Raw genomic sequence first — 26798 nt, 5'->3', positions numbered from 1 at the left:
CATATATATTACATATACAGCATTACTTTTATTTTTCCATTTGTAACATGTTGAATTTAAAATTGATGCGTGATCTTGCAGGAAATGTGCATGTGAAGATGCTGAACATATAACAGGAGAGTTTTTGTGAAACATATTACACAGATTGGAAATCCAAATGTTGCAGGGAGTAGAAAATATAGCAGTGGATTTTTTGAAATCTTTAGATAAGGCTATGCTAAGATTTAGTAGATAAATTGAAGGGACAAATAAAAGAAGGATCTTATAAGAATGAGATGCTTAAAGTGATTATACAATGTTTAGAAATAAAATGAAGGAAACCTGACATTGATGTGTCATTGCTAGAATTAGCTATTAAGTAAGAAAAGAAAAATTTGAATTTGTGGGAAAATAAAGAGAAATGAGAAAAATGAATTAAAAGGGAAAGGCAAGAGAATGGAGCAGAGGAGAATGAAAACAGAGAAAATGAAAAGGGTAGAGGATTAAAAGAAACAAAGAAAAAGAGAAACTATTAATAAGAAAGCCTCAATTAGCGAAGAGAAAGAAAATGGAATAAGAAGAAAAAGGAAAAGATAATGGAATGGGAAATCAGATCTTGGCCTTCAAACAAAGAGACTCTTTTGGAGGAAAGCTTAAAGAAATATGAAATAAGGAAAAGGGAATAGCTCAGAGGATGACTGTGATTCCAATGGGGGTGTTTGATTTAACTACAAACTTGCATTTAGTGCCTATTTTTACAGAAGATGGAGTTGAAAGATATTCCATCTCATTTGAAAAGATAGACGTGAGGATGGATTGGCCAAAGGATGTCTGGTTTTTAATGTTACAAAGTATCCTGATAGGTACAACTATGAATGCGTGCGTCAGTCTGACAAAATAACAATCTGCAGATTATGAAGCTGTTAAAAAAAGAATAAGGTAAAAACAATGACTGCAGATGCTGGAAACCAGATTCTGGATTAGTGTGGTGTGGTGCTGGAAAAGCACAGCAGTTCAGGCAGCATACGAGGAGCAGTAAAATCGATGTTTCGGGCAAAAGTCCTTCATCAGGAATACAGGCAGAGAGCCTGAAGGGTGGAGAGATATGTGAGAGAAGGGTGGGGGTGGGGAGAAAGTAGCATAGAGTACAATAGGTGAGTGGGGGAGGGGATGAAAGTGATAGGTTGGGGGGGAGGGTGGAGTGGACAGGTGGAAAGAAGATAGGCAGGTAGGACGAGTCATGGGGACAGTGCTGAGCTGGAAGTTTGGAACTGGGGTGAAGTGGGGGAAGGGGAAATGAGGAAACTATTGAAGTCCACATTGATGCCCTGGGGGTTGAAGTATTCCGAGGCGGAAGATGAGGCATTCTTCCTCCAGGTGTCTGGTGTTTGCCATAAGCACTGACAAAGAAATAGTCAGTGCTTATGGCCTTGTCCCTGAAGTTCATCAATTACAGTTAGGACAATCAGAAAGAAACCTAATCAGACACTTATACATTTGCAAGAAAAAAGGAAATTTTGTGGAAACAGTGGTTTCCATCACTGAAATTAGAGAGAAATTTTAAGAACCTTTGGAAATTATGACTATGCAGCAATTTCAAAATAGTACTCTGGTAACCATTAAGATCTATTTAGAAGAGCATCAATATTAAAACTCCAAGAAGCAGGACTACTGGCAGATTGTTGTAGTATCTCACACAGACCATCACATATGGGGAAATGGTTATATGGGAATCCATAGAATCCCTATAGTGTAGAAACAGATCATTTGGCCCAACAAGTCTATACTGACCCTCAGAACAGCATCCCACCCAGACCCATTCCCCTCCCTTATCACTGTAACCCTGCATTTCTCATGGCTAACCATCAAACCTTCACAACCCTGAACTCTATGTGTAATTTAGCATGGCTAAGCCACCTAATCTACACATATTTGGAGTCAACAAAGAAACTGAAGCATAGAAATATTTGCGATGGAAAAAGTTTTAGTCTTAGGAAGCATAGTGTCACTGATGTCAACAGCTCAGAAAAAGGCCCTTCAACCCATTGATGCTGTGTCAATCAAAAACAATTGCCTAACTATCCAACCCCATTTTCCAGCCCATAGCCCACTGCCTTGTATGCTTTGGCATTGCAAGTGTACATTGAAATACTACTTCTTATGTTATGAGTGTGTTAGCCTCTACCACCCTTTCATGTAACAAGTTCCAGATTCCCACCACCCTCTGAGTAAAAAAAGGTTTCCTCAGTTGCCCTCTAAACCACCTTTCCCTTACCTTAAAACAACGCCCCCGATCATTGGTCCCTCCACCAAGCGGAAAGCTTTCTCCTATCTATCCTGTCTATCCCCCTCCTTTTTATACATCACAATCATGTCCCCCTTCAATCTCCTCTGCTCTGAGCAAAAAAACCCAGTGTATCCAATCTTCCTTCATAACTAAAATTCTCCAGCCTCGGCACCATCCTGGTAAATATTCTCTGCACCCAGTACACTCACATCCCTCCGATATAATGTGAACCCTAAAATGTACACAACACTCTAGCTATGGCTTAACCAATATTTTACACAATTTCAGCACATCTCCCTGCTCTTAAACTTCAATTCTCAGCTATTAAAGGCAAGTATCGCATATGTCTTTGGACTACTTTATCCAACTACAGAAGGTTCGCCAAAATAATAAAAAGGAGAAAGGCTAGATTGAGGCTATATAAAGAAAATAGTTTGTTTCCATTGTAATAAGACTGGATGTACAAAAGCTATTTGCTGTGAGTTAAATCGGGCACCAATTGCATCCTCAAAAAGAATGCTTCTAGAAAGAAATTGGGTATTAAAACTATAGCAGTGGTACTGATGGTGTGTGTTCCTTCAGAACCTCCATGAGGAGAGGGGAGACAAATGGCTCAGCTTAGTCAAGACAATTCTTCCTCAATTATTGATAAAGAGAACAAACCACTGGAAATCCTGAATCTTTTATTTTAAAGAGTGAGGAATGTCCTTATTCTTCTACTCAAGAAGATAGAAAGATAGCAAGGGTCACTGGAACAAGTTAGTTTTTGATACTCACTGATGATACAACTTGTCTTCCAATATACTATTTGGAGGTGTACATGGAGGTTATTAACTGTCCCATTAACGAGAGTTGGAATAAAGAGTGATTTTAACACTGATGTAATACAAAATATCAGCAAGGACCATCTCTAGTAAGAGACAATTTAATCACGGCACATTTACATTTAATGGCATTACAATCACTGAATTTCCCACTATGGATATCCTGTGAATTATCATTTACCAGAAACTACTGGATAAATCATACAAATACAATGGCTACAAGAGCAGATGAGAGACTAGAAATACCTCCTAATTCCCTGGAGCTTATCCACTATCTAAAGCCATAATTCAGGAGTGTGATGGAATAATCCCCACTTGCCTGGAGAGGTGCAGCTCCACCAATACTCAAAAAGCTCAATACCATCTCAGACAAAGCAGCCCATGTAACTGACTTCACATCCACAAATATCCACTCTCTCCAACACCAATGCTCAGTAGCAGATACATGCACCATCTGTAAGATGTACTGCTGAAATTCACCAAAGAACCTTAGACACTACCATGCAAACCAATGTCCACTTTATGTGGATGGACAGGAGATGCATGGGAACATCACTACCTGCAAGTTCCCTTCCAAGCCACTCACCATGCTGACCTGAAAATATTTCGCTATTCCTTCAATGTCACTGGGTCAAATTCCTGGCATTTCCTCCTTAAAAGCATTGTGGGTGAACCTAAAGCACATGGACTCAGAAGATGTTTCAAGAAGACAGCTCACGACATTCTTAAAAGCAACTAACAAGAGGCAATAAATACTGGTCCAGCCAGCAATGCCCGCATCCCACAACTGAATTTTTAAAAAGGCTTACTAAACGGAAACAACAAATCCAAAAGAAATTGTTTAAACTGGAAAATGACTTGCTGCTTCAAAAATATTAGCTTCACCACAAGTTGTGTAGCAATCCAAAAAAGTTAAAGATGCTGAGATGTTGCAGGAGCTGTATCCTGGTTTGTTTCCTAACTGTTGTGACTAGATTGCAGACCCATGGAATTAAACAGGAAAAAGAATCAATGAAAAAGAGAGATGACATTGAAGTTTAGTTTTCGGACATTACCTATAAAAACTCAAGAGTTGTCGAAACATCAGAATGCCTTTGACAGCTTGAAGTTGTATTGACACTAGTTCTACCAGCAAATCCAGCTTAAAGAACTTTTTGGACCTTAGTCTGCCATGAGCCACATTAAACCCATCAATCTTTAATCCAGAAACTTATCAATCTTCCACGTCTGAAGAGAATAAGTTTGAAAATAATGAAAACCCCAAAGTGGCTGAATTTAAGAAGTCAGAGACTTGGGGACAGTTGGGAAGTAGTAAAAATAATAAACACACGCGTATTAATATTAGTTTGGGAAAAAGCTTGGTGGTGAAGTTATCTCAGGGTTTAAGATCCAAAAAGGTCACAAATGCTGAGAAGTGCCTTAAGCACCAATTATTATGATGATATCATCTGGGCTTGGTGGGAGAACAGGATCTTGAAGGAGTAAATTTACTATTTTGGTCTGCCTCATATTTTCTGTAAGAATGTCTATCACAACAAGTAACTTATACTTAGTTGCTAACATGCAACAGCCTCCATCTTGTTTGAGACAAGTGCAACTTCTCATTGGACTACCAAGTAGTTTTCCTTTATGGCATTAGATCCTTACCCTGAAAGATGATAGAGGCAGCAATTCAGAGAATCAGAGTGTAAAAGAGGCTCTTTGGTCCATCAGGTCAGCACCAACAAAAATCTTATCTAAATCGACACAGCTCTCATTTTCCAGCACTTGCCCCACAGCCTTGAATATTATGACATGTCAAGTGTTCATCCAAGTACTTGTTAAAGGTTGTGTGGTAGCCCACTTCCAATACCCTCTCAGACAGAGCATCACAGATTTCTGTCACCCTCTTGGTTGAAAAGGTTTTCCTCAAAACACCTCTAAACATCCTGCATTTCAGCATAAAAAAGTGCCCATGGTTAATAACCCTTCAACTGGGAGAGCAGCTGCTTTCTATCCACCATATGCATGCCCCTCAATCTTACACAATTCAATCAGGACTCTTCTCAACTTCCTCTGTTATGAAAAAGCAACCCAAGCTTATCCACTCTTCATCGCTAAAATGTTCCATTCCAGACAATATCCTGGTGGAACTCCTTTCCACCCTCTCCAATGTAATTGTATCCTTCTGTAGTGGACAAAACTGCAGAGTCTGCCAGCTATGGCCTAAGCAAAGTGTTGTACATATCCAATATAAACTCCCCGTTCTTATAATGTATGCCACAACTGATAAAAGCATGCATCCCTTATGTCTTCTTAACTACCCTGTTAACCTACTGCTGCCTTCAGTGATCTGTGGACAAGCACCTCAAGATCCCACTGTTCCTCCAATCTTCCTAGTGCCCTACTATTCACTGCATACTCCTATGCCTTGTTACTTCTTTCAAAGTGCATCATGTTACATTTAACAGGATTAGTCAACCTTATAATGGGCAATTATAGATCATATATGATTATCAATGGCAATGGATTGCTCAGACAATAATCCTGACTCCACAAAATTTCTCCAGTGTGGGAGACATCTGCTTTTACAGCCAAGCAGGTCCACATTGGCTTCAGTTGTGAAGATGATTATGATGGTGAACATTAATGCATCCTGTTCCTTTCCAGCTTGAGCCATTATTATTAGCAATATTTTGAAACCTGAAGAACTATTGAGCCGAACTTCAGCAATCACAATTTTTTAATTAATGGCATCTATGCATTGCTGCAAGGACAGAATTTAGCACTCATCCATAACTGCCCTGCAGAAGGAGGTGATGTTTCTGCCTTTATGAACTTCTACCGTTCTTGGGTGTAAGGACACCCACAGTGTCATAAAAACCATAGAATCCCTACTGTGTAGAAGCAAGCCATTCAGTCCATTGATTCCACACCAACCATCTGAAGAGCATCCCACACAGACTAATCTCACCCCTGTAACCATGCATTTTCCATGGCTAATCCACCTAGCCACCTTGACAGACAATTAAGCATGGCGAATCCACCTAACCTGCACACCTTTGGACAGTGGGAAGAAACCAGAGCACCCAGAGGAAACCCACATAGATATGGGGAGAACGTGCAAACTCTACACATACAGTTACCCAAGAGTGGAACTGAACCAAGGTCTCTGGTATGTGAGGCAGCAGTGCTGAGTCATTGTGCTGCCCAGTAGGTCTAAAGGAAGGAAACTGCAGACTTCTGACCCCATTTTAGATCTGATTTCTTTGATATTCATGGCTGTAGGCATCATATAATGACCTTCCTAACTGTCCTTGAAAAGTTAGGTTTACCTGCAGTGTTACATGGAAGGGAGCTCCAGGTTTTTCACCCAGTGATAATAAAGGTGATGCAGTTCCAAGCCAAGATGCCTATGTGGCTTAGGAGGCAGATCTTACAAGTGGTGGTTACCATACATTTGCGGTCCTTGTCTAGATAGTAGAGGTCACTGGTTTGGAAAGTACAGTTGAAAAAGCCTTGGTGAGTTACTGCAGTGCATCTTATAGATGGATCGCATTGCTGCCAATGTGCATCAGTGGTGAAGGGAGTGAATGTGCAAGTTGGTAAATGGGTGCCAATCAAGTGGGCTTCTTTGTGTGGATGATAGAAACCTGACTGTTTGGAAGCAGGCCGTTTGGCCCATCAAGACCCCACTGACCTCCAAAGAGTATTCCACTGCCCTACCTTATCCTTGCAACCCTGCATTTTCCAAATCTAATCCAACTAACCTACACATCCCTGGCACAATGGGCAATTTAGCATGCACATCTTGGAAGGACACCAGAGCACCCAAAGCAAACATGTAGAGAATGTGCAAAGTCCACACAGTTACCCAAGGAGGGAATCCAACCTGGGTCACTGGAGCTGTGAAGCAGCAATGCTAACCACCTCAACCACTGTGCTGCCCACACTCAAGCCTCTTGAGTGCTATTGAAGTTGCATCCATTCATTAAGTGGAGAGTATTTAATCATACTCCTGACAAGCGTCTTGTAGGTAGTGGACAGGTTTTGTGGTGTCAGGTGGTGAGGATCACTGTAGGATTATTAGCCTCTGACCTACACTTGTTGCAACAGTATTTATATGGTGAGTCCAGTTCAGTTTCTACTCAATGGATATTGATAGTGGGGGATTTAGTGAACATTAAAAATTAACTGGAGATGGTCATTCCCTGGCACTTATAGTTTTGAATGTTACTCTAGAATGTGGGTGTCACTGGCTGGGCCAGCAGTTATTATCTATCCCAAGTTCCCCTTGAGAGGGTGGTGACAAAATGCCTTCTTAAACCACTGCAGTCCATTTGGTTTAGGTATACCCAACATGTTCTTGGGGAGCAAGTTCCAGGATTTGTCACATGTCAGCTCAAGTCTGGTTATTGTCTAAGTAATTCTGCATTTGAACACAAACTGCTTCTGCATCTGAGGATTTGCAAATAGTGGCTATTGTGCAATCATCAGAAAACATCCCACCTCTGACCTTATAATGAAGGGGACATTGTTGATGAAGAGGCTGAAGATGGTTGGGCTTAGGACACTACTCTGAGGAACTCTTGCAGAGATGTCTTGGATCTAAGATAACTGATCTCCTACAACTGCAAGCATCTTCCTTCGTGCCAGTTATGACTCCAAAAAGTGGAGAGTTTTCTGCCAAGTGCCATTGACTCTCATTTTTCGAAGAGTCCTTGTTGCTTCACAGTGTCAAATCTAGTGTTGATGTCAAAGGCAGGGATTCTCATCTCAACTCTGGAATTTCTCTCTTTTTTTTCCATGTTTGAATCAAGGCTGCAATGAGATCAGGAGTTGAGTGGCCCCAGCAAAATCCAAACTGGGCATCAATGAGCAGTTTATCGCGAAGCATGTTTTCTTTGATAGCACAGTTGATGAACCCTTTCATCACTTCGCTGATGATTGAGAGTCAACTGATGGGGTAGCAATTGGCTAGGTTGGATTTCTCCTTGGTTTGTGTGTACAGGATGTAGCTGGATATTGGAACAGCTTGGCTGGGTGAAGGGGCAAGTATCTGCAGTACTATTGGCAGAATCTTGTTGGGGGCCATTGCCTTTGCTATATCTTCCAGCTGTTTCTTTATATTATATGGACTGAATGAAATTGACTGAAGACTGGCACCTATGATGCTGAGGACTTCTGGAGGAGGCCAAAACCTATCATTAACTGTGCACATCTGGTTGAAAACTGTTGCCAACGCTTTAGCCTTATCTTTTGTACTGATATACTCAGATCCCCTTTCAATAAGGATGGACATATTTAAAAAACCACCTTCTCCAGAGAGTTGTTTAATTGTGTACCACCATTCATACGTAGATGTGATGTGACTGCAGAACTTGGATTTAATCTAATAGTTAGCCCTGTCCATCACTTGCTGCTTTTGCAACTGGCATGCATGTGTATTCACTAGGTTGAGACCTCATTTTTAGGGATGCGTGGTGCTGCTCCTTGCATGCCCTCCAGGGTGATTCCTGGCTTGAATGTAATGGTAGAGTGGTGGTTGTGCCAGACAATGAGATTGTAAATTGTGTTTGAGTAAAATTCCACTACTGATGTCAGCCTACAGCACCTCAGATACCCAACCTTGAGCTGCTTGATATATTCAAAATCTATTCCAATTCATACAGTGATAGCATCACACAATATCCTCTGTGTAAAGATGGGACATTATTTCCACAAGGAGAGTGAGGTGGTTATTCCTACCAATACTGACATGGACAAAAGAATCTGCAGAGGCAGAATTGTGAGGAGAGGTGAAGTATGGACTTCCTCTTAGGAGTTCCTTTATTTTAGCGAGTTTTGAGAAGATTTGTAGCTCAGGTTGAGGTTCTGGATGTAGGTTTGCTCACTGAGCTAGGAGGCTCATTCCAGACGTTTCGTCACCCTACTAGGTAACATCTTCAGTGGGTCTCAGCGAAGCAGTATACATGATTCCTGTTTTCTATTTAAATGTCTTTTTATTTAAACATATAAATAGAAAGCAGGAACCATGTACACTGCTTTGCCTGAGGCCACTGAAGACGCTACCTAGTAGGGTGACAAAATGTCTAGAAATGAACCTCCTAGCTCAGCGAGCAAACCAACATCCAGTTCCTTTATCACCTGCTGCACACCCAGTCTAGCAGCAATGTCAGTTAGGACTTGACCAACCCAATTAGTAGTCATCCTGGTAAGGCACTCTTGGTGACGAACAGTAGAGTGCATTCCACATCCTTGCAAACTTCAGGGATTCCTCCAAGTACTGTTCAAAATGAAAAAGGACTGATTCATTATCCGAGAGATGGGCATACATGGTAATAAGAGGTTTTCCTGTCCATGTTTGACCTGATGCCATGAAACGTCAGCCTCCCTTAACCACTGTGTCACCACCTTAGTTGGATTTGTCCTACTGGTGGTCCAGGACATATCCTTGTAATGAGATGGTCGCATCTGAGACATTGTTCACAAGTTATGATTCCATGAGTATGACTGTGTCAGGCTGTTGCTTAACTAGTCTGAGACACAGCTCTTCCACTTTTGGCAGTGGCCCCCAGATGTTGGTGAGTTGGAATTTGCAGGATCAACTGTACCCTTGATGCTGCTGTTGTTTCCAATACCCAGGTCAATGCCAGGTGGTCTGAATGGTTTCATTCCTGCTTTAGGCTTTTTAGCAGCATGATCCATCTGAGTAGCTCGCTAGGCCATTTCAGAGAGCAGGTAAGAGTCAACCACATTGTGGGGCTGGAGTCACACAAAGACTAGACCAGATCAGGACAGCAACTTCCCTTCCCTAATGAATAATAATTATTTGTCCCTAAATAGTTTTAGTTAATTGCTAACTTAAAGAAAAAACTAGACTTTAGATCCAAAAAAAAAGACTCTTACATTCACCAACTCCCAGTACAAAGCCAATCAGCACTCTCCTCTGAATCAGAATAAATGTTGGTTTTCCCTGAAATCGGTATTGTGCATTTTCTCAATGAGTGCGACAAAATCTATCTTATTTCAGCAATGCTCAATTTATTATTAATTAAAGACTTCAGGGACTTTAACAGTACAGTCTAAAATCACGAACAACAATCATTAAATTTCTGTATTATCTGGTTGTGTATAGGCTACAGAAATTCTTCCAGTTTCAGATCTGTAATTGCAGTAGACACTGACTGCTTTGCAGTTTTCACTACTGTCAAATCCGAGTTATGATTCTTACAACCAAGCATCACACAGCAATAAACGCTGGAGATGCAGGTCTTCCATTCACATACCAACGTATGATACATGTGACAAATAAAACAAACAGGCTACAATTGATTCAACTGAACCATAAAACATTGATAGGGTGCAGCTATGTCAGCAGTATTAAGTTTTAATGAGATGACGGCAGGCAACAGTGAATAATCAAGCAGCAGTGAAAGACCAGCTTACAAACCTTCATCAAGGAGCTGATCTACAATAAGACAATGGACAGGCCTTTTGTGGAAAATAATATTGCAGGATGTTGGAATGATCACTCACTTACCTGCTTATTTGCAGCATTATTCAACACATTCATCTCCACTTAAGAGGCATGAGAAAATTTATATTATGACAATCAAATGCACAAAAGGAAAACAAAGACAAATTATTTCATAGTAATTTCTTTAATGAGAGAATACCTTCAAAGGTTAGGTGCTGAATAGTAAAACTGCATTCTTCAACTCTTGCTTATAATTAATATAAATTTAGTTGGAGATTTTATAATAGTCTAGAAAATCTGTAAAGCAGAATTCTGGCAGTTATGAACTGAAGATGTACAGATCTGCTGTACATATTATTCATTGATGCTGTGTACTACGTTGTTCTCACCATTAGAGCTCTACTGATGACATAAGCAAAGAACATAGTGTTGGGGAAGTGACCTCCAGATCTTGAAGACATTTGGATGGCAGTCTCCTCAGGCCAAGAACATAGAATACAGAAGCTGATCAGGTAACATACTTCCAAGTTCTTCCTCCCTTCAGAAAAACAATATTTTTTTTCTCATGACCTCCTTAAAGGTTAAAGATTTTAAAAGGTTTTTAAATACCAGCTTCCCCACAACCTTTCAGGCTTCAGGTCCCAGTCTTGGCAAAAAAAACAGGGGTGGGGGCTGTTTCTACTGCTTGCAGTCAGTTCCACTTACACTGATACTAGGTTGGGTCTCAACGAAAACTGAGATAGAAGAAGCTTCCAATCTAGTCATCAGTGGCATTGGTCATGATAGCAGCAACTGACATTATTTATACTCTCTGTTGCTCAAGTCAAGGCACTGGTAGGGGCTGATGGAGTCCTTCGCACAGACCACACAGGAAATTCTGCACTCAGGCCAGGATCCAGTGTATCTATTGAATTTGGGGATCAAGTTCACTGGAACAGCAATTCCAGGGTGAGTATTAGGCACAAAGTGACCCTTAATGCTGCATTTTAAAGAAAATTACATCACTTAAGACTGAACAAGGTCTTGCATATACTGCATAATATTTTCCAAGTAATATTCTGTCATATTTATATAACTGAAAACATAATTCAAACTCATTAGCACTTTTGCAAGCCTGCTGAATTCAGGATTAATAACCCCTTCACTGAATGAAGCAGTATATCAAGCTGAAGCAGTTTGGTTAAAGCAGTCATTGTGGAGGTCAACAGCTAAAATTCTAATTTTATTTTGATCATCCTCATCTGAAATGTCCATCAAATAGATTAACTTCACATAATCCGTGGTCTTTATCAGCCAATGATTTTACAGTGCTAGTTTGGATTGGTTGCTGGAAGTGCATTTGCTGCAAATCATGCTTTACATGTTGTAACAGCAGGATCTGTTCTGTCAGAAAACATTCCCTGCCTGAACCTAAACAAACACAAAAAAAAATCCATTCATAGAAAGCATTCCAATCTGGTCACAACAACTCAACTGTAAATTAACTTTACACGGTCCAGATGTGATGCAATTCAATTCCTTTCTTTAATATTTAGACTTTTTAAAGTGATAATGTTTGAAAAGATACTGGCATTTATAACTGTAATTAGATATACTGTACAGACTTCACAAACCCTAAGAGATATGGCAGGTCTGCAATCAACAAAGCATTATGCCTTTGATCTTTCCCAATGAATTACACAGAATCAAAACGAGAGATCTCCATGAGTTGGTTTCCAACACTGTGAGGTGCATCTGTGCTGCTTTCCCTCCCAACCTCCACTAATGACCCCACATAACCCACATTCCTGAAGAAGGGCTTATGCCCGAAACGTCGATTCTCTTGTTCCCTGGATGCTGTCTGACCTGCTGCGCTGTTCCAGCAACACATTTTCAGCTCTGATCTCCAGCATCTGCAGACCTCACTTTCTCCACATAACTGAGACTCAATTTACGAAGCCTAAGGACAGCTGGCAGAGGACTGTATCTCTTTGTCTAGAGGCCTCTTTAAATATATTAGAAAACTCTGGAAATTTAAGATATAATTCCAACAAAATATCTAAACTTTAATAGCCATCCTGTCTTCAATTCCTGGGGTCAGGAAATCTGGTAGGTGAATGAAAACTAAAAGGCTTGTGAGCTAGGAAAAATTGGAGAATTCACTTCAAACACAACAACCTACACAGAGCCAACAAGTGTGGTTAGATCTTCAACAGAATTCCAATTGTGGATGCAACGTATTCAACCACTGTTCTCTGGGAAGTGGATGTCAGCCGTCCAACAGAGGATAGAGAGTTTGTTAGGGTTAATGACTGGGGAGTGCAGGAATTAGATGTTCATCCAAGTCAGATGAATTGGATTGGGAATTTCAAGGCCAAACTATAAGATACTTATCCTCTTATATAAAGCAAAAGCATTCCAGAGCAAAGTGGGCTTTTCAAATTAATCATGGAAAGGTACACATCTGATCTTTGTGGATCATTTAAAAAAAACTTTCCAACCAGAAATCCTTCAAAGCAGCCTCTAAAATTGTATGGGGAATTCAAGCCGCCAAAATTAAACATCTGTGTGGGTGTGAAACCCAACCTCCCGTAAAGTGCTCCCAGTTTTAACTGGCAGCATGTAGCTGGGCAAACAATTACTACAAAGTGTTCCATTCTTATTTTCCAAGGCTCAGCTGATAATCTCTTTTGCATGCCTTCTTAATATCTTTGCATACATTTGAAATCAAGTTGTTCAGACACATTATACACATCTCTGAAACAGGTGGGACTTGAACCCAAGCCTTCTGATCCACTAACCTCCATATATATTTGTTCTGCTACTTCCAGGATCTGTGAATATGAACACGGTTCCTTATTATTTTGAATGTTACCTTGCCTGGCTTAGCTCCCTAAATGCAGTATCACATCACTTCTCTAGACAGAATATTTGTCAATTTTCTACCCTCCTGGTAGTTTATTAATATGCAGTGTGTGGCAGTGTTGATGACAGACAATCTGAAATTATGACTGCTTCTCTCTCCACATATGCTGCCTGACATGAGTATTTCAACCATTTTGTGCTATTATTTCAGATTTCCAGCATACACAATATTTTGCTTTCATTGAAGTTAGTTTAAAGCCTTCATGACAGGTCCAGCAAACCTCTTCATGATCATATTGCTTATAACCTGTTGAAATATAACCTGCCTGGATCATACCAGCCCCAACTCCCTCAGATTCCATCCTCATGACACAGGAATCTAAAGCCTTCTCTCCTGCATCATTTCTCCAAGCACACATTCATTTGCACTATCTTCCTATTGCTGTATTCACTAGCCCACGACACCAAAAGTAATCTGAAGATTACTGCCTTTAATATCCTGGACTTCAATTTTGTTCCTAGGTCTATGAAATCTGCCTGCTCGACCTCGGCACTCGCTAAATGCACGACCTCGCCGCTCTCTAACTGCACACCCTCAGCCCTCTCTGCCTGCACGACCTCGGCCCTCTCTGCCTGCACGGCCACGGCCCTCTCTGCCTGCACGACCTCGGCCCTCTCTGCCTGCACGACCACGGCCCTCTCTGCCTGCACGACCACGGCCCTCTCTGCCTGCACGACCACGGCCCTCTCTGCCTGCACGACCTCGGCCCTCTCTGCCTGCACGACCACGGCCCTCTCTGCCTGCACGACCACGGCCCTCTCTGCCTGCACGACCACGGCCCTCTCTGCCTGCACGACCACGGCCCTCTCTGCCTGCACGACCACGGCCCTCTCTGCCTGCACGACCACGGCCCTCTCTAACTGCACGACTTCAGCCCTCTCTGACTGCACGACCTCAGCCCTGTCTGACTGCACGACCTCAGCCCTGTCTGACTGCACGACCTCGGCCCTCTCTGCCTGCACAACCTCGGCCCCCTCTGCCTGCACAACCTCGGCCCTCTCTGCCTGCACAACCTCGGCCCTCTCTGCCTGCACAACCTCGGCCCTCTCTGCCTGCACAACCTCGGCCCTCTCTGCCTGCACAACCTCGGCCCTCTCTGCCTGCACGACCTCGGCCCTCTCTGCTGCACGACCTCGGCCCTCTCTAACTGCACGACCTCAGCCCTCTCTGCCTGCACGACCTCGGCCCTGTCTGCCTGCAGGACCACGGCCCTCTCTGCCTGCAGGACCACATATACAGTTTTTCTGGCAGGAGCTAACTACTTTGAATTCTTGGAGTTAAGCAATTGATTGATTGTAAACATAATACTTGCTACGCATGGCTTGGATTCATTTATATACTAATTTATAAATTGTTGAAATATAAGAAATATTATCTCTGTTACCATGTAATAAATTTATGAAAACACTTAGAATTACATTTAATCTTAAATGATCTTTCATTCAAACTTAAGGCTGTTATTTCATTTCTAATAGAGTCATAGAGATGTACAGCATGGAAACAGACCCTTCGGTCCAACCCGACTAGATCTCCCAACCCAATCTAGTCTCACCTGACAGCGCCCAGCCCATATCCCTCCAAACCTTTCCTATTCATATACCCATCCAAATGCCTCTTAAATGCTGCAATTGAACCAGCCTCCACAACTTCTTCTGGCAGCTCATTCCATTCACATACCACACTCTGTGTGAAAAAGTTGCCCCTTAGGTCTCTTCTATATCTTTCCCCTCTCACCCTAAACCTATGCCCTCTAGTTCTGGACTCCCCAACCCCAGGGAAAAGACTTTGTCTATTTATTCTATCCATGCCCCTCATAATTTTGTAAACCTCTATAAGGTCACCCCTCAGCCTCCAGGGAAAACAGCCCCAGCCTGTTCAGCCTCTCCCTGTAGCTCAAACCCTCCAAATCTGGCAACATTCTTGTAAATCTTTTCTGAACACTTTCAAGTTTCACAACATCTTTCCAATAGGAAGGAGACCAGAACTGCACGCAATATTCCAACAGTGGCCTAACCAATGTCCTGTACAGCCACAACATGATCTCCCAACTCCTGTACTCAATACTCTGACCAATAAAAGAAAGCATACCAAACGCTTTCTTCACTATCCTATCTACCTGCGACTCCACTTTCAAGGAGCTATGAACCTGCACTCCAAGGTCTCTTTGTTCAGCAACACTCCCTAGGACCTTACCATTAAGTGTATAAGTCCTGCTAAGATTTGCTTTCCCAAAATGCAGCACCTCATATTTATCTGAATAAAACTCCATCTGCCACTTCTCTGCCCATTGGCCCATCTGGTCCAGATCCTGTTGTAATCGGAGGTAACCCTCGCTGTCCACTACACCTCCAATTTTGGTGTCATCTGCAAACTTATGTTACTGCAAACTAACTGTACCGCTTATGCTCGCATGAGCCAAAAAGAACATGTAATACAAATCTATGAGTCTTGAGGTCTAATGACTTAGCTTGTGTATTGCCAAAAACATTAATATAATAGATTTATAACTAGATCTTTGTGTTCATAAAGGACCCCTTTTACTGAATTAAAGAGATGAATATATGTAACTCTTTTCCCCAGTTTTACACTTAAAAAATATATATAGTAGACACTTTCATGTATGTACTAAGTCAGGAAAGAAGCTTTAGGCGCTACAAAATATTTGCAAATAGAATATTAGGAAATTAAGAAAGCTTAACTGAACACTAATTTATTCTAAATAGAAAGACAAGAAATAGAGGTGAAATCGGACACATGGAAAAGTGCAAGGGCTTTATTATTGAAATGGGCATTCCTGTGGGGTTAATATGCTCTTTAGTTGATAATAATCGTACAAAATGAAAAATCTGAATTTATTTGATTAGTAAAACCACCGACAGTTATTAATGGATTACAAAAATAATTTTAAGTCACATAATAAATTAATGTATATTTTATAAACCTGGAAGATTTGATAATTATGACTGTATAGTTATGACATTGACAAAGTTAAATTAAATGGACATTTCATTATGCTAGTTAAATTGAGCCTGGGGCATTTACTTCAGAAGGACTAAGTCTGTAGGGCTCAAAACTTTTACAATTCAAATTAAAATTTAGATTAAATTATGTAACCAAGAAATACAGCAATCGAAAGTAAATAAAGCAAAAAGGTATTATAACACAGCAGGCTGTGTTATATTATAACATAAGATTTTCATGTATTTAAAAGGTGCTTATAAGTTCATAACTTCTTTTCTCTTTATAGTATTTAATGTAGTTGCTCATGCAGTTACAGGCTTTGTATATATTATTTTCAATAAGACATAGTCTTTCCAATGTTTAATCTAATTTCACAACAAATCTGAAAGACATTTTGTCCTAACACAGTAATCTTTCATTACCAAGTGATTATTTTTGGTGTATACCAATACATTCAGTGTGCACAGACTATGTGCTGCTCAAGGGATCAGAGGCAAGCCCATTCTTGACATCACAGCAGACACCACTGAATAGCGTTGTAGAAAGAGAGACCTAGGGGTTCATGTACATAATTCTTTGAAATTTGTGTTACAGGTAGACAGGGTGGTTAAGAAGGTGTTTAGCATGCTTGCATTTATTGCTCAGGAGTAGAGGAGTTGTGATGTCATATTGAGGTTGTACAGGATTTTGATGAGGCCTCTTCTTCAGTACTGTGTCCAGTTATAGGAAGTATATTATTAAACTGAAGAGGGTTCAGAAAAGAATTACCAGGATATTGCTGGGAATGGAGTGTTTGAAATAAAAAAATAAAATGGAAAGACAGAACATTTTTCCACTGGAGCATAGGAGGTTGAGGAATGACCTTATTGAGGTTTATAAAATCATGAGAGGCATAGTTAAGTTGAATAACAAGGGTGCTTTTTTCTTGGTTGGGGGAGTACAAAACTAAGATTTGAACTAGGACATAGTTTTAAGGTGAGAGGAGAGAGATTTAAAAAGTGCCTGAGGGGCACCTTTTACACATAGAGTGGTTCGTGTGTGGAATGAACTGCCAGAGAAAGTGGTGGATGCAGATTCAGTTACAACATTCAAAAGGCATTTGGATAAGTTGGAGGGATATGGGTCAAACACAGGCAGGTGGGCCTTGTTTAGTTAGGAACGAGGTTTGTGTGGACTGATCAGACCAAAGGACCTGTTTCCATGCTGTATGACTCTAACAACAGACAAAGATAAGAAGCAGAAAACATAACTGGTTTAAACCCCATTACTTCCTGTGGTTGGAAAGTCTAATAATAGTACCACAACAGCTGTCCTGGTTAAAATTCAATATCACATTACAGTTTGATAATCTAACCTAGAATCCCTTTGAACTGCACAGCTCAGTACAGCACCATGTAATGTAAGCGCTAATATATCAAGGTTCTTAAAAACTCGTGACATAACTCTAAGTTCTGACCAGAAATAATATTTTCTCATTTCACTTCTCATAAAAATGTACCAGGATTTCACATATCATGAATGAATATACAGTCATGTATTAAATAAAATTTGTTAACCCATTTCCTTTGTACCTGAAATGTGAGTAATAACAATATTGCTGGTATAATACTGTCTACACTGTAAGAGGTCTCGTGGCACAGTGTTAACATCACTGCTTTCTGGGCTCAAGTCACATGTCAGAAATTGTGGCCATGGAACGTGTGCTTGTAACATAATCAAGCAGATAGCTTGTCAGCCTGTAAATCCTTCCAATACACTTGATGACAGGCAGTAAGAGCAGAAGAGACCCATGGTCAGCAATCCTGTAGGAAACAATGGTAAACTACTACAGTAATTTGCTTGTCAGGGCAGACCAATTCAATGGAGGTCCATGACCCAACCCTTAGAAATGAGGGCTGGAGAAAAGACAGACTGTGAATATCACTATTTATCTTTGGAGTCAAGATCCATTCCACAGTTGTGCATTTGTTTAGGAATCTCAACTAGCTTGGAATGGTGCAGAATCATATTAAAAATATCCAGGGCAGATCTGCTTACACTGTTTTCAGCATGCCAAGAACAGTTCCAATCAGACAATCAAAATGTTATTAGACAACATTGTGCTTTATAGACCATGCTGTTGCAACCCTTCTGGAGAAATTGTAAACCAAGATAAGAAAATTTACTAAACAACAGCCAAATGAAGAAATTACCAACTAAATTCCACTTTTTGTATCCTTTACTTTAACAAGAAACAGAACCAAAGCAAATTACATAAATTAACGGACAGACGATACTTCAAATACAAAGGTAAATTTCAGTTTAATGTTGGAATTCTGTTGATAAACCCTGCCAAATTTCTATCTGCGCTCAGCTTCAAATGCCTGTGCAAATCTACTTTTCCATCTATGGCTTAACTAATCTCTGCAATTTCTGACTACTGTCACTCTTCCATTAGAAGGTAATTTGTGAAGAGCAACAGTTTAGATTTATAAAGCACCTTCAACATATTTCGGAACCTTAAGAAGCTTCACGGGAATATTATTTTTAAAAGTCTGTCGCTGAGCCGTGAATGGATATATTAGATAGATGATCAAAAACTTGGTCAAAGAGATAGATTTTAAGGAGTATCCTGAAGAATGAAATCAAGGTAAAGTTTGGAGAGGTGTAGGGAAGTTTTCCATACTGAAGGGTCACTACCAATAGCAGTTCAATTTAGAATTGGGTATGTTCAAGAGTTCAGAATTAGAGGTGTGTGCAAATATCTTAGAGGGTTGAGCTAATGAAGAAGATGATGGAGATTAAGGAAAGATAAGGACATGGAGGTGTTTGTAAATAAGAATGCATCATCATTCTTTGGGTGGCACGGTGGCACAGCGGTTAGCACTGCTGCCTCACAGCGCCAGAGACCCGGGTTCAATTCCCGCCTCAGGTGACTGACTGTGTGGAGTTTGCATGTTCTCCCTGTGTCTGCGTGGGTTTCCTCCGGGTGCTCCGGTTTCCTCCCACAGTCCAAAAATGTGCAGGTCAGGTGAAATGGCCATGCTAAATTGCCCGTAGTGTTAGGTAAGGGTAAATGTAGGGGTATGGGTGGGTTGCGCTTCGGCGGGGCGGTGTGGACTTGTTGGGCCGAAGGGCCTGTTTCCACACTGTAAGTAATCTAAATCTAATCTAAATCTAAAATCAGCAGATGATGGGCAAATGGGATTTTTTGAGAATTAATTCATATATAGCAGATTTTTGGACGACCTCAATTGTACAAGGAAAAACATAGAAGACCAGCCATGGATATGTTAGAACGGCTGAGTCTAGACTTATGCAAGAAACAAATAAGAGTTTCAGCTGCAAATGAGCATAGATGGGTGAAGGCAGGTACCAATATAGAGGTGGAAATGGAAGAATAGTCTAAGTGGTGGCATAAATAAGAGATCGGAAGCTCATCCACAGAAGTGTTGTGACTCAGTGAGGAGAGTCTTGCTTCAGAGCCAGAAGCTCCAATTTAATGTCCTATTCCAGTAACAACCTGACCATAATAGGTACATTCATGACACAGTTCAACAGATTGAAAACCAGCCAGTTAACCTTTCCGACACTTCCCCACTACTCCTCAAGTTTGGGGGGTGGGAGGGGTTTGCAGACAAGTTACCATTCAAATCATACAGATAAAAATTGAATCATTTGAAAGCAAGTTCAGCCAATTGAATGACAGTGGACAGGCGTTGGAAAGGACAGTATGGTCAATTGATAAAAGGGTGCAGACAATTTGAAAGGACTAAGGGGAAAAGGCTTACACTTTTCAGAGTCAACAGGCTCTCACACGTGACACTGATATGAGTTGTTTCTGAAGTGTGGCAGGGGTGCAAATCTTACAAGAGGATTTCAATCATAGAGTTCCACAAATGAGAACAAATTTTGAAACTGGCAACGCACACATGAACTTCATGTTGAAATTGAAAATGAGGTTGGAACGGATTGGTTGTTTGTGAGGATGATGGAATTAAGATCATTTTACTAAAATCCAACTAAAATGGGCCTATTCTCAAACTTTACCAATGGAAAGGAAGATTGACATTAAAGAAACGTTTGCAAGGGTAATGGGGAGTGGGAATTGAGGGGCTTTTTATGGTACTTTTGAGAGAGAGAGGAACAATATTTAAAAGGAATGATTTACATTGTTTGCTGACAAGGGGGCCAGAGGGTATGTTGGGTGATAAGCTGGAAATAAGATCAATAAAAAGAAAATGAATGCTATTGGAGGTCATCTTCAGTGATCATAAAGAAAATAATTCAACTAGAATCGAACCAGCACACAGAATTTGGGATTAAATGCCCAAATTTTTAAAAAGATGCAGGAGAAATTTACAAAACTATGAAAAATGCATCAAATTCTTGGCAGACAAGTGAGTGCTACATGCAAAAGCAAACAAGTAATGCTACATCTGTATAACTAGTGTGTTTAGCCATGCAATTAGAATATTGTGTCCAGTTTTAGGTGTCCTACTCTTAGAAGGATGTCAAGGACACAGAGAGGATACAAAAGAGATGATATCAGGGATAAGAGGCTTTTTTCATCATTGGCAAAAATAAACGCACGACAAATTTAAATAATGATTTTCACAATATTGATAGACCTGCCAAGTAAAATGTGCCGGGTGCTCTGGTTTCCTCCCAAAATCCAAAGACATGCAGGTCAGGTGAATTGGCCATGCTAAGTTGCCCATAGTATTAGGTGCATTAGTCAGGGGTAAATATAGAGTCAGGTTACTCTTCGGAGGGTTGGTGCAGATTTGCAGGGCCAAAGGGCCTGTTTCCATACTGTAGGGAATCTAATCTAAATGGGCAAAAGGCAAGGAAATGGAATTAAATAAGTATTTTTTCAGAGAATGGGCACAGTTGAAATGGATCTTTCTGTGTTATAATCCAATAATTCTATTGCGTCATATTTAGTATTATTTAACTAGAGCAGAAAATGGAGCACCAATTGACAAGGCACAGGGATTTTGGGCAAAATTGCCCTGCTCCATACAGATCCTAGAACATAGAAGAGTACAGCACAGGGCAGGCCTTTCAACCCACCATGTCTGCACCAACCATGATGCCTTTCCAAATTAATCCCATCCGCCTGCATATGGTCCGTATCCCTCTATTCCCTGCCTTTTCATGTGTCATCTAAATGCCTCTTAAACATTACTATCATATCTGCTTCAACCACATCCCCTGAAATTGTGTTCCAGGCACCTACCAGCCACTGTGTAAAAAAACATGCCTCGTTCAACTCCTTCAAACTTTTCCCCTCTCATCTTAAACTCTCTGCCTAAAAGCAGGAAGCGTATTTAAAGATTCAAAACAGAGACTGATTGGCTAATAAGCCCTCGCACGATAAGAACCTAAAAATATGGATAGAAAAAGGGCTGAATGGCCTCTTCCTCTTCCTGGTAACAGGTTCAGGAATGAGTTGACCGGGGCCTCTTCCCGTTCCTGTATGACAGATTGAATGGCTGGATGGCCTCCTCTTTTCCCGTGTCACAGGCTGGAGAAAGTGCTGAATGGCTTCCACTTTTTCATGCCTAACAGGCTCACAAAGAGGCTGATTCACCTCCTGTTCCTGTGTAACAAGTCTGAGAGATTGAATGACCACCTCCTGAATGTTCTCCTGCTGTTTCTGTGCACTACTGGACAGCATGGTGGCTCAATGGTTAGCAGTGCTGCCTCATAGCACCAGGATTCAATTCCAGCCTTGGGTGACAGTATATGTGGAGTTTGCACATTCTCCTTGTGTCTGCATAGGTTTGCTCCGGTTTGCTCCCACAGTCCAAAGATGTGTAGGTTAAGTGGATTGGCCATGGTAAGTATGGGGTTATGAGGATTGGTTGGGATGCTCTTCAGAGGGTTGATCCAGACTTGATGGGCTGAATGGCCTCTAGTTACACTGGAGTGATGTCTGCACCACTTACAAATTCATCTCCCATAGCTAACCTACAGTGGAGTATGTTATTCAAGCTTATTAATCATTGTTTTTCCAGATTATTTTAGCCTGTTATTCTTCAGCAATAGCCACTGAAACTAAATCATGCCTCATAGACAATGAAGGAAATCTATGACACCTTTAAGACCACTGGGAAACGACAGCATGCATCCCCACCTAAACGGTGCAGTAACATCTTGATAAAGAAAACCATTTAATTTCATTCTGTTAAAAATTATGGTTTTATGAGCTCAATAATTGAAGTCACTACCATATCACTTTGCCATAAGCAAATCTATTTTGACTAGTGTTCCAAACTTACCCGTTAAAATGATGTTAAAATTAATTTAAATGCCATCTACCCTGTACCTTTGTAAATTTACTATATGTTTATTTATCAATAAACAAGTGGGATCAAGTAAATTCCTAAAAGTTAAAACACATTTTGTTTAAAGAAATAAATAATACAATATTTATTACAAACTGTCATGATGGTGACTTTACATTAGACACGATCTGACAAACGAGTTTATACAGTAATCTTCAGCTTAATAGGAAATCTTATGTCACAAATATAATTTCTATTGATTAGATCGGGCATTTAAAACGTGATTTTGCTTAGGTTTAAAATGACAAACAGGAATGAATGAATTGTTTCTTGTAGGAGAGGGGTAGTCATAAATTACTAAGGAATTGTTTTTCTTTTTTAAAAAAAAGAAACCTTTGGAAGTGGCGTACTTAGTAAGATTCATGTATATTAACCAATCATCTTCCACATCCAATTTTCACTTGCCTTTGTACTCGAGAAAATTTCGTTCTGATTGCGAACAGCAAACAGGAACTCAGCAGGTTCTTTTAATGTCAACGTGCAAACAACTGATTCCCACGGACTGTAACTGCGTCAAGACAATTTCTTAGCTTTCCCTGTGTTACCATGACTTTGCGCACTGACAATACAGAGCACGTCAGTTCATTAACAGTCCCTCACTCTCATGGATTTTCCAACAGCTTTTGATGGAAAAAGGCGAGTGCTCACAATTCAGCGGGGAATTTTCTACATCTGTGTTACTCATGCTACTAATCTCACTGATGAAAATTCGATACTCGGGTAGCTTCCCAAAGATGTATCTAAACATCACCTACTGTATTTCCTCTCGTGGCGTCAATGGATTCTGCCAGCTCAGGTGGAATAATTTTAAATCCATTGGCTTTGTTACAATAAAGCGCGGTATTGTTCAGAAATAGATAAAGACGCATAAATAATAGTATTGCCATCTGTTACCGTTCATTTAACCAACACAAAAAGTCACCCGACAAGTGCTTACGGAGGGAGATGGGAGAGAGGAGGGATGCTATTTCTGAACGGAAGGAATATATGATTTGCTTTTCCTACGTGGACGAGAGATGAAGCATTACCGTGGGTAACAATGGCTCCATTTGGGCTCCTTGCTCTTTGCTGTCCATGTCTCCTCTCCGCTGGTACCTGTACCGCGAGCCCCGCTGCTCTGGCTCACTGCTTGATATTCGTATCAGGTAACACCGGCCTGGGCAACCAATCGCACGGCGGCACCAGGCACGTGATCAATCGCCTTAGCCAATAGTAAGTGCCGAGCTGACATTTCCACCAATCAGGTCCCCTCCGTCGGGAATTATGGGATTTGTAGTTCGAATAGAAAACCGAAAGAGCTGTGGATGCTGGAAATCAGAAACAAATGCACAGACTGCTGGAAAACCTGAGCAGTTCCGGCGGCATCTGTGGAAAGAAATCAGAGTTAACGTCTCGGGTCCAGTGACCTTCCTGATTTCTCTCCACACACCTGCTGTGATTTTCCAGCAATTTCTGCTTTTGTTTGTAATCCGAATGTTGGCCCATTCTATTCAACCGCGCGCCCCGCGGGTGCTCAGGGAATTGTCCCCGCGCGATGCAGCCCCGTTCCTGCTCGTTTCGGGTTTTTCATCGGGTCTGCATTTTCGCTGATGGTACTTTGGTGTGACTGACGCATTTCGGACAGATTGTGCATAAAGGCGTGAAAAACCTCTGGTTGCACGTAGACAATCTCATGCCATGGCTAATTATAGATCATCAAAGGGAACATGGATAATCCGAAAGTGAATCTCAATTTGCCCTGGGAAATGCTGGGGAGACAGCGGCTCAAGACAGTCCTCACCAGGAGAGGGGCTTTGCATGAGCAATAACTGCGTCCCAGTTTATTATGTGATGGGATTGGAATAAATCACGTCCAAATTAATGAATGGTAAAATATTCTCCCAATTATTTCCATATATGTCAAGGTGAGTATCTTAAAAGCAGCGCGCATCTCGGGAATAATAAACATTATGACCGAAATGATTTGATTTTGAATCTATTTGTTGCATTGGCTGGTTAAGTGGACAGAAACGTTTCTAAACGTGCCCATGAATCCCGAAGTACGTTTGATGCCCATGAACATTTGGTTGACTTGTTCATTCCAGAGGCCTAAAGCTGAATTAAAAACATCCAAAATATTTATGTTTTATACCGAATGACAAGAAGAAACAAGGAATGCTCGCCCTAAATTATCTGGTAAACCAATACTGCACTGTAACCGTGGTCATCTTCAGTGCTGCATTAGAAAATCATAACCGTCCCGATAAAATCCTTACGGCGCACAGACGCTCCATTGGTAACAAGTATAGTTGCCCTTACCACTCAGCTGAAATACGGCTAGGTGATTTGACATCTATATCATTCGTCAAGCGCCACCGGATGCTAAACTACGTTTACTACAGAGTTTATGACGCACAGATAAATTGATATGGAGAGATAAAACAAGCTTTTTTGCCTTGAGATAATAAAAACAGGAAAGCTAAAGCATCTTACCACTCAAAGGGTCGAACACAGTAATAATCAGAGGACAAAGAAAAACTCGCACATTACGTTATCAGTTTAGCTACGAGGTAAAAATGTACCTTTGGATTAATGGTCTTGCCACTCTCCTGCCAATTCCCCCCTCCCTGAAAGCATGCTGTAAGGTCGAAAGCTGTAAAAGATCGTGGAAATTTGATGTCAGTGTATTAATGTACGTTTATATACCCTTAAGTTGTATCTATCTTTATCGTTCTTTGAGAATTGAACCCCACACATCGAGGCAGAAATGAGTGCATTGCCAACTGAACTATGAATTACAGAGGTTGTGGTTTTCGTATTGAAGAGATTATCGGGAAATCTCAAGTTCCAAGAATGGAGAGGTTTAAGTAACAAACAAAAGTCATATTCGTTTGTGCGTCACTAAGGGATTGCTGTACTAATCGGAGCTGCAGTTTCTTCCGATGAGACATTAACGCCTGTCCTCCCAAGAGAATATAAAAGATCACAAGACATTACTTTGGATAAAGACAAAGTGTGGTGGTGGAAACGCACAGTCAGTCAGGCAGCATCGGAGGAACAGGAGAGTTGACGTTTTGGACATAAATCTAGATCAGAGTGGTGCTGGAAAAGCACAGCAGGTCAGGCAGCATCCGAGGAGCAGGAGAGTTGACGTTTTGGACATAAGCCCTTCATCAGGAATGTCTTATGCTCGAAACCTCGACTCTCCTGTTCCTCAGATGCTGCCTGACAGGCTGTGCTTTTCCAGCACCACACTTTTTGACTCTGATCTCGAGCATCTGCAGTCCTCACTTTCTACTACTTTGGATAAAGGGATGGGAGTTCTCCTGATGTAATCAATGTGAATCCCTCAACCAACATCACAAAAGAGGGCATAATCTGATTATTGCTACATTGCACATTGTTTCCTGTGCTACAATTATAGCTATATATCAAAATAAGTACTCCATTGACTAGACGACTTTGAGATTTTCTCAGGAAAGTATTATATACCATAAGGGTTCATAAAGCAAATAACCAACTTTACTAAAAGACACCAAACTAAGAAAACTAAATAAAACTTTTATATTTTAACTATTGTTTTAACCTAAATCAGAAACTACCCAAATTAAACACAAATTAGAAGGCAAATTACAGTACATACAAAATGTTAAGTATTTACTTAAATATTTAACATAAAATACATGTTATAAAACCATAAACACCTGCATCAGTCCCAGAGACATGTCGTGCCATATGCAGTTTTGGAGTTCTCTAACTCTGTCTCTGGTACATAGGATCTCTCACTTTCCCACTAAAATCATTTGGCCCTTATGGAACATCACAGGCAGTTGTATCACATCCAAGGCTCCCAGTCAGGGTCATTACCTAAATGTCTCCCAGAGACATCATATTTAACCACATTTTTTAAAAAAAGATCTGATCAGCTCTGGCAAAAAGGAAGCAGCAGCTTCAAAACTGTCAATGTCTAAAATCACTGCTCTAACCTTAATTATCTTTGACTTTCTGCCACGTTTAACCATATTATGTGCTTACAGCACTTTATAAATTTCCCTGTTTGTTCTCTTTGTCT

At 40.8% G+C, this 26798-nt stretch overlaps 1 protein-coding gene across 3 annotated transcripts in view; it reads right to left on the bottom strand.

Moving 5' to 3' along the window:
• LOC122551630 (sodium-driven chloride bicarbonate exchanger-like) overlaps positions 1 to 23848 on the bottom strand; it is a 285117-nt gene extending 261269 nt beyond the window's left edge. For all 3 annotated transcript variants that reach the window (XM_043693862.2, XM_043693863.2, XM_043693861.2), the window contains exon 1: positions 23776 to 23848. In XM_043693862.2, the coding sequence (XP_043549797.2) occupies positions 23776 to 23823 (48 nt within the window). In that variant the 5' untranslated portion in view covers positions 23824 to 23848. The remainder of the gene's footprint in view (positions 1 to 23775) is intronic.
• Between the last annotated feature and the right edge of the window lie 2950 nt (positions 23849 to 26798).

Source organism: Chiloscyllium plagiosum, unplaced genomic scaffold (assembly GCF_037043375.1).
Source record: "Chiloscyllium plagiosum isolate Xiang-an unplaced genomic scaffold, Cpla_swu_hap1 HiC_scaffold_7, whole genome shotgun sequence".
NCBI classification, from domain to species: Eukaryota; Metazoa; Chordata; class Chondrichthyes; order Orectolobiformes; family Hemiscylliidae; genus Chiloscyllium; species Chiloscyllium plagiosum.
This window is presented reverse-complemented; position numbering and strand designations above follow the sequence as displayed.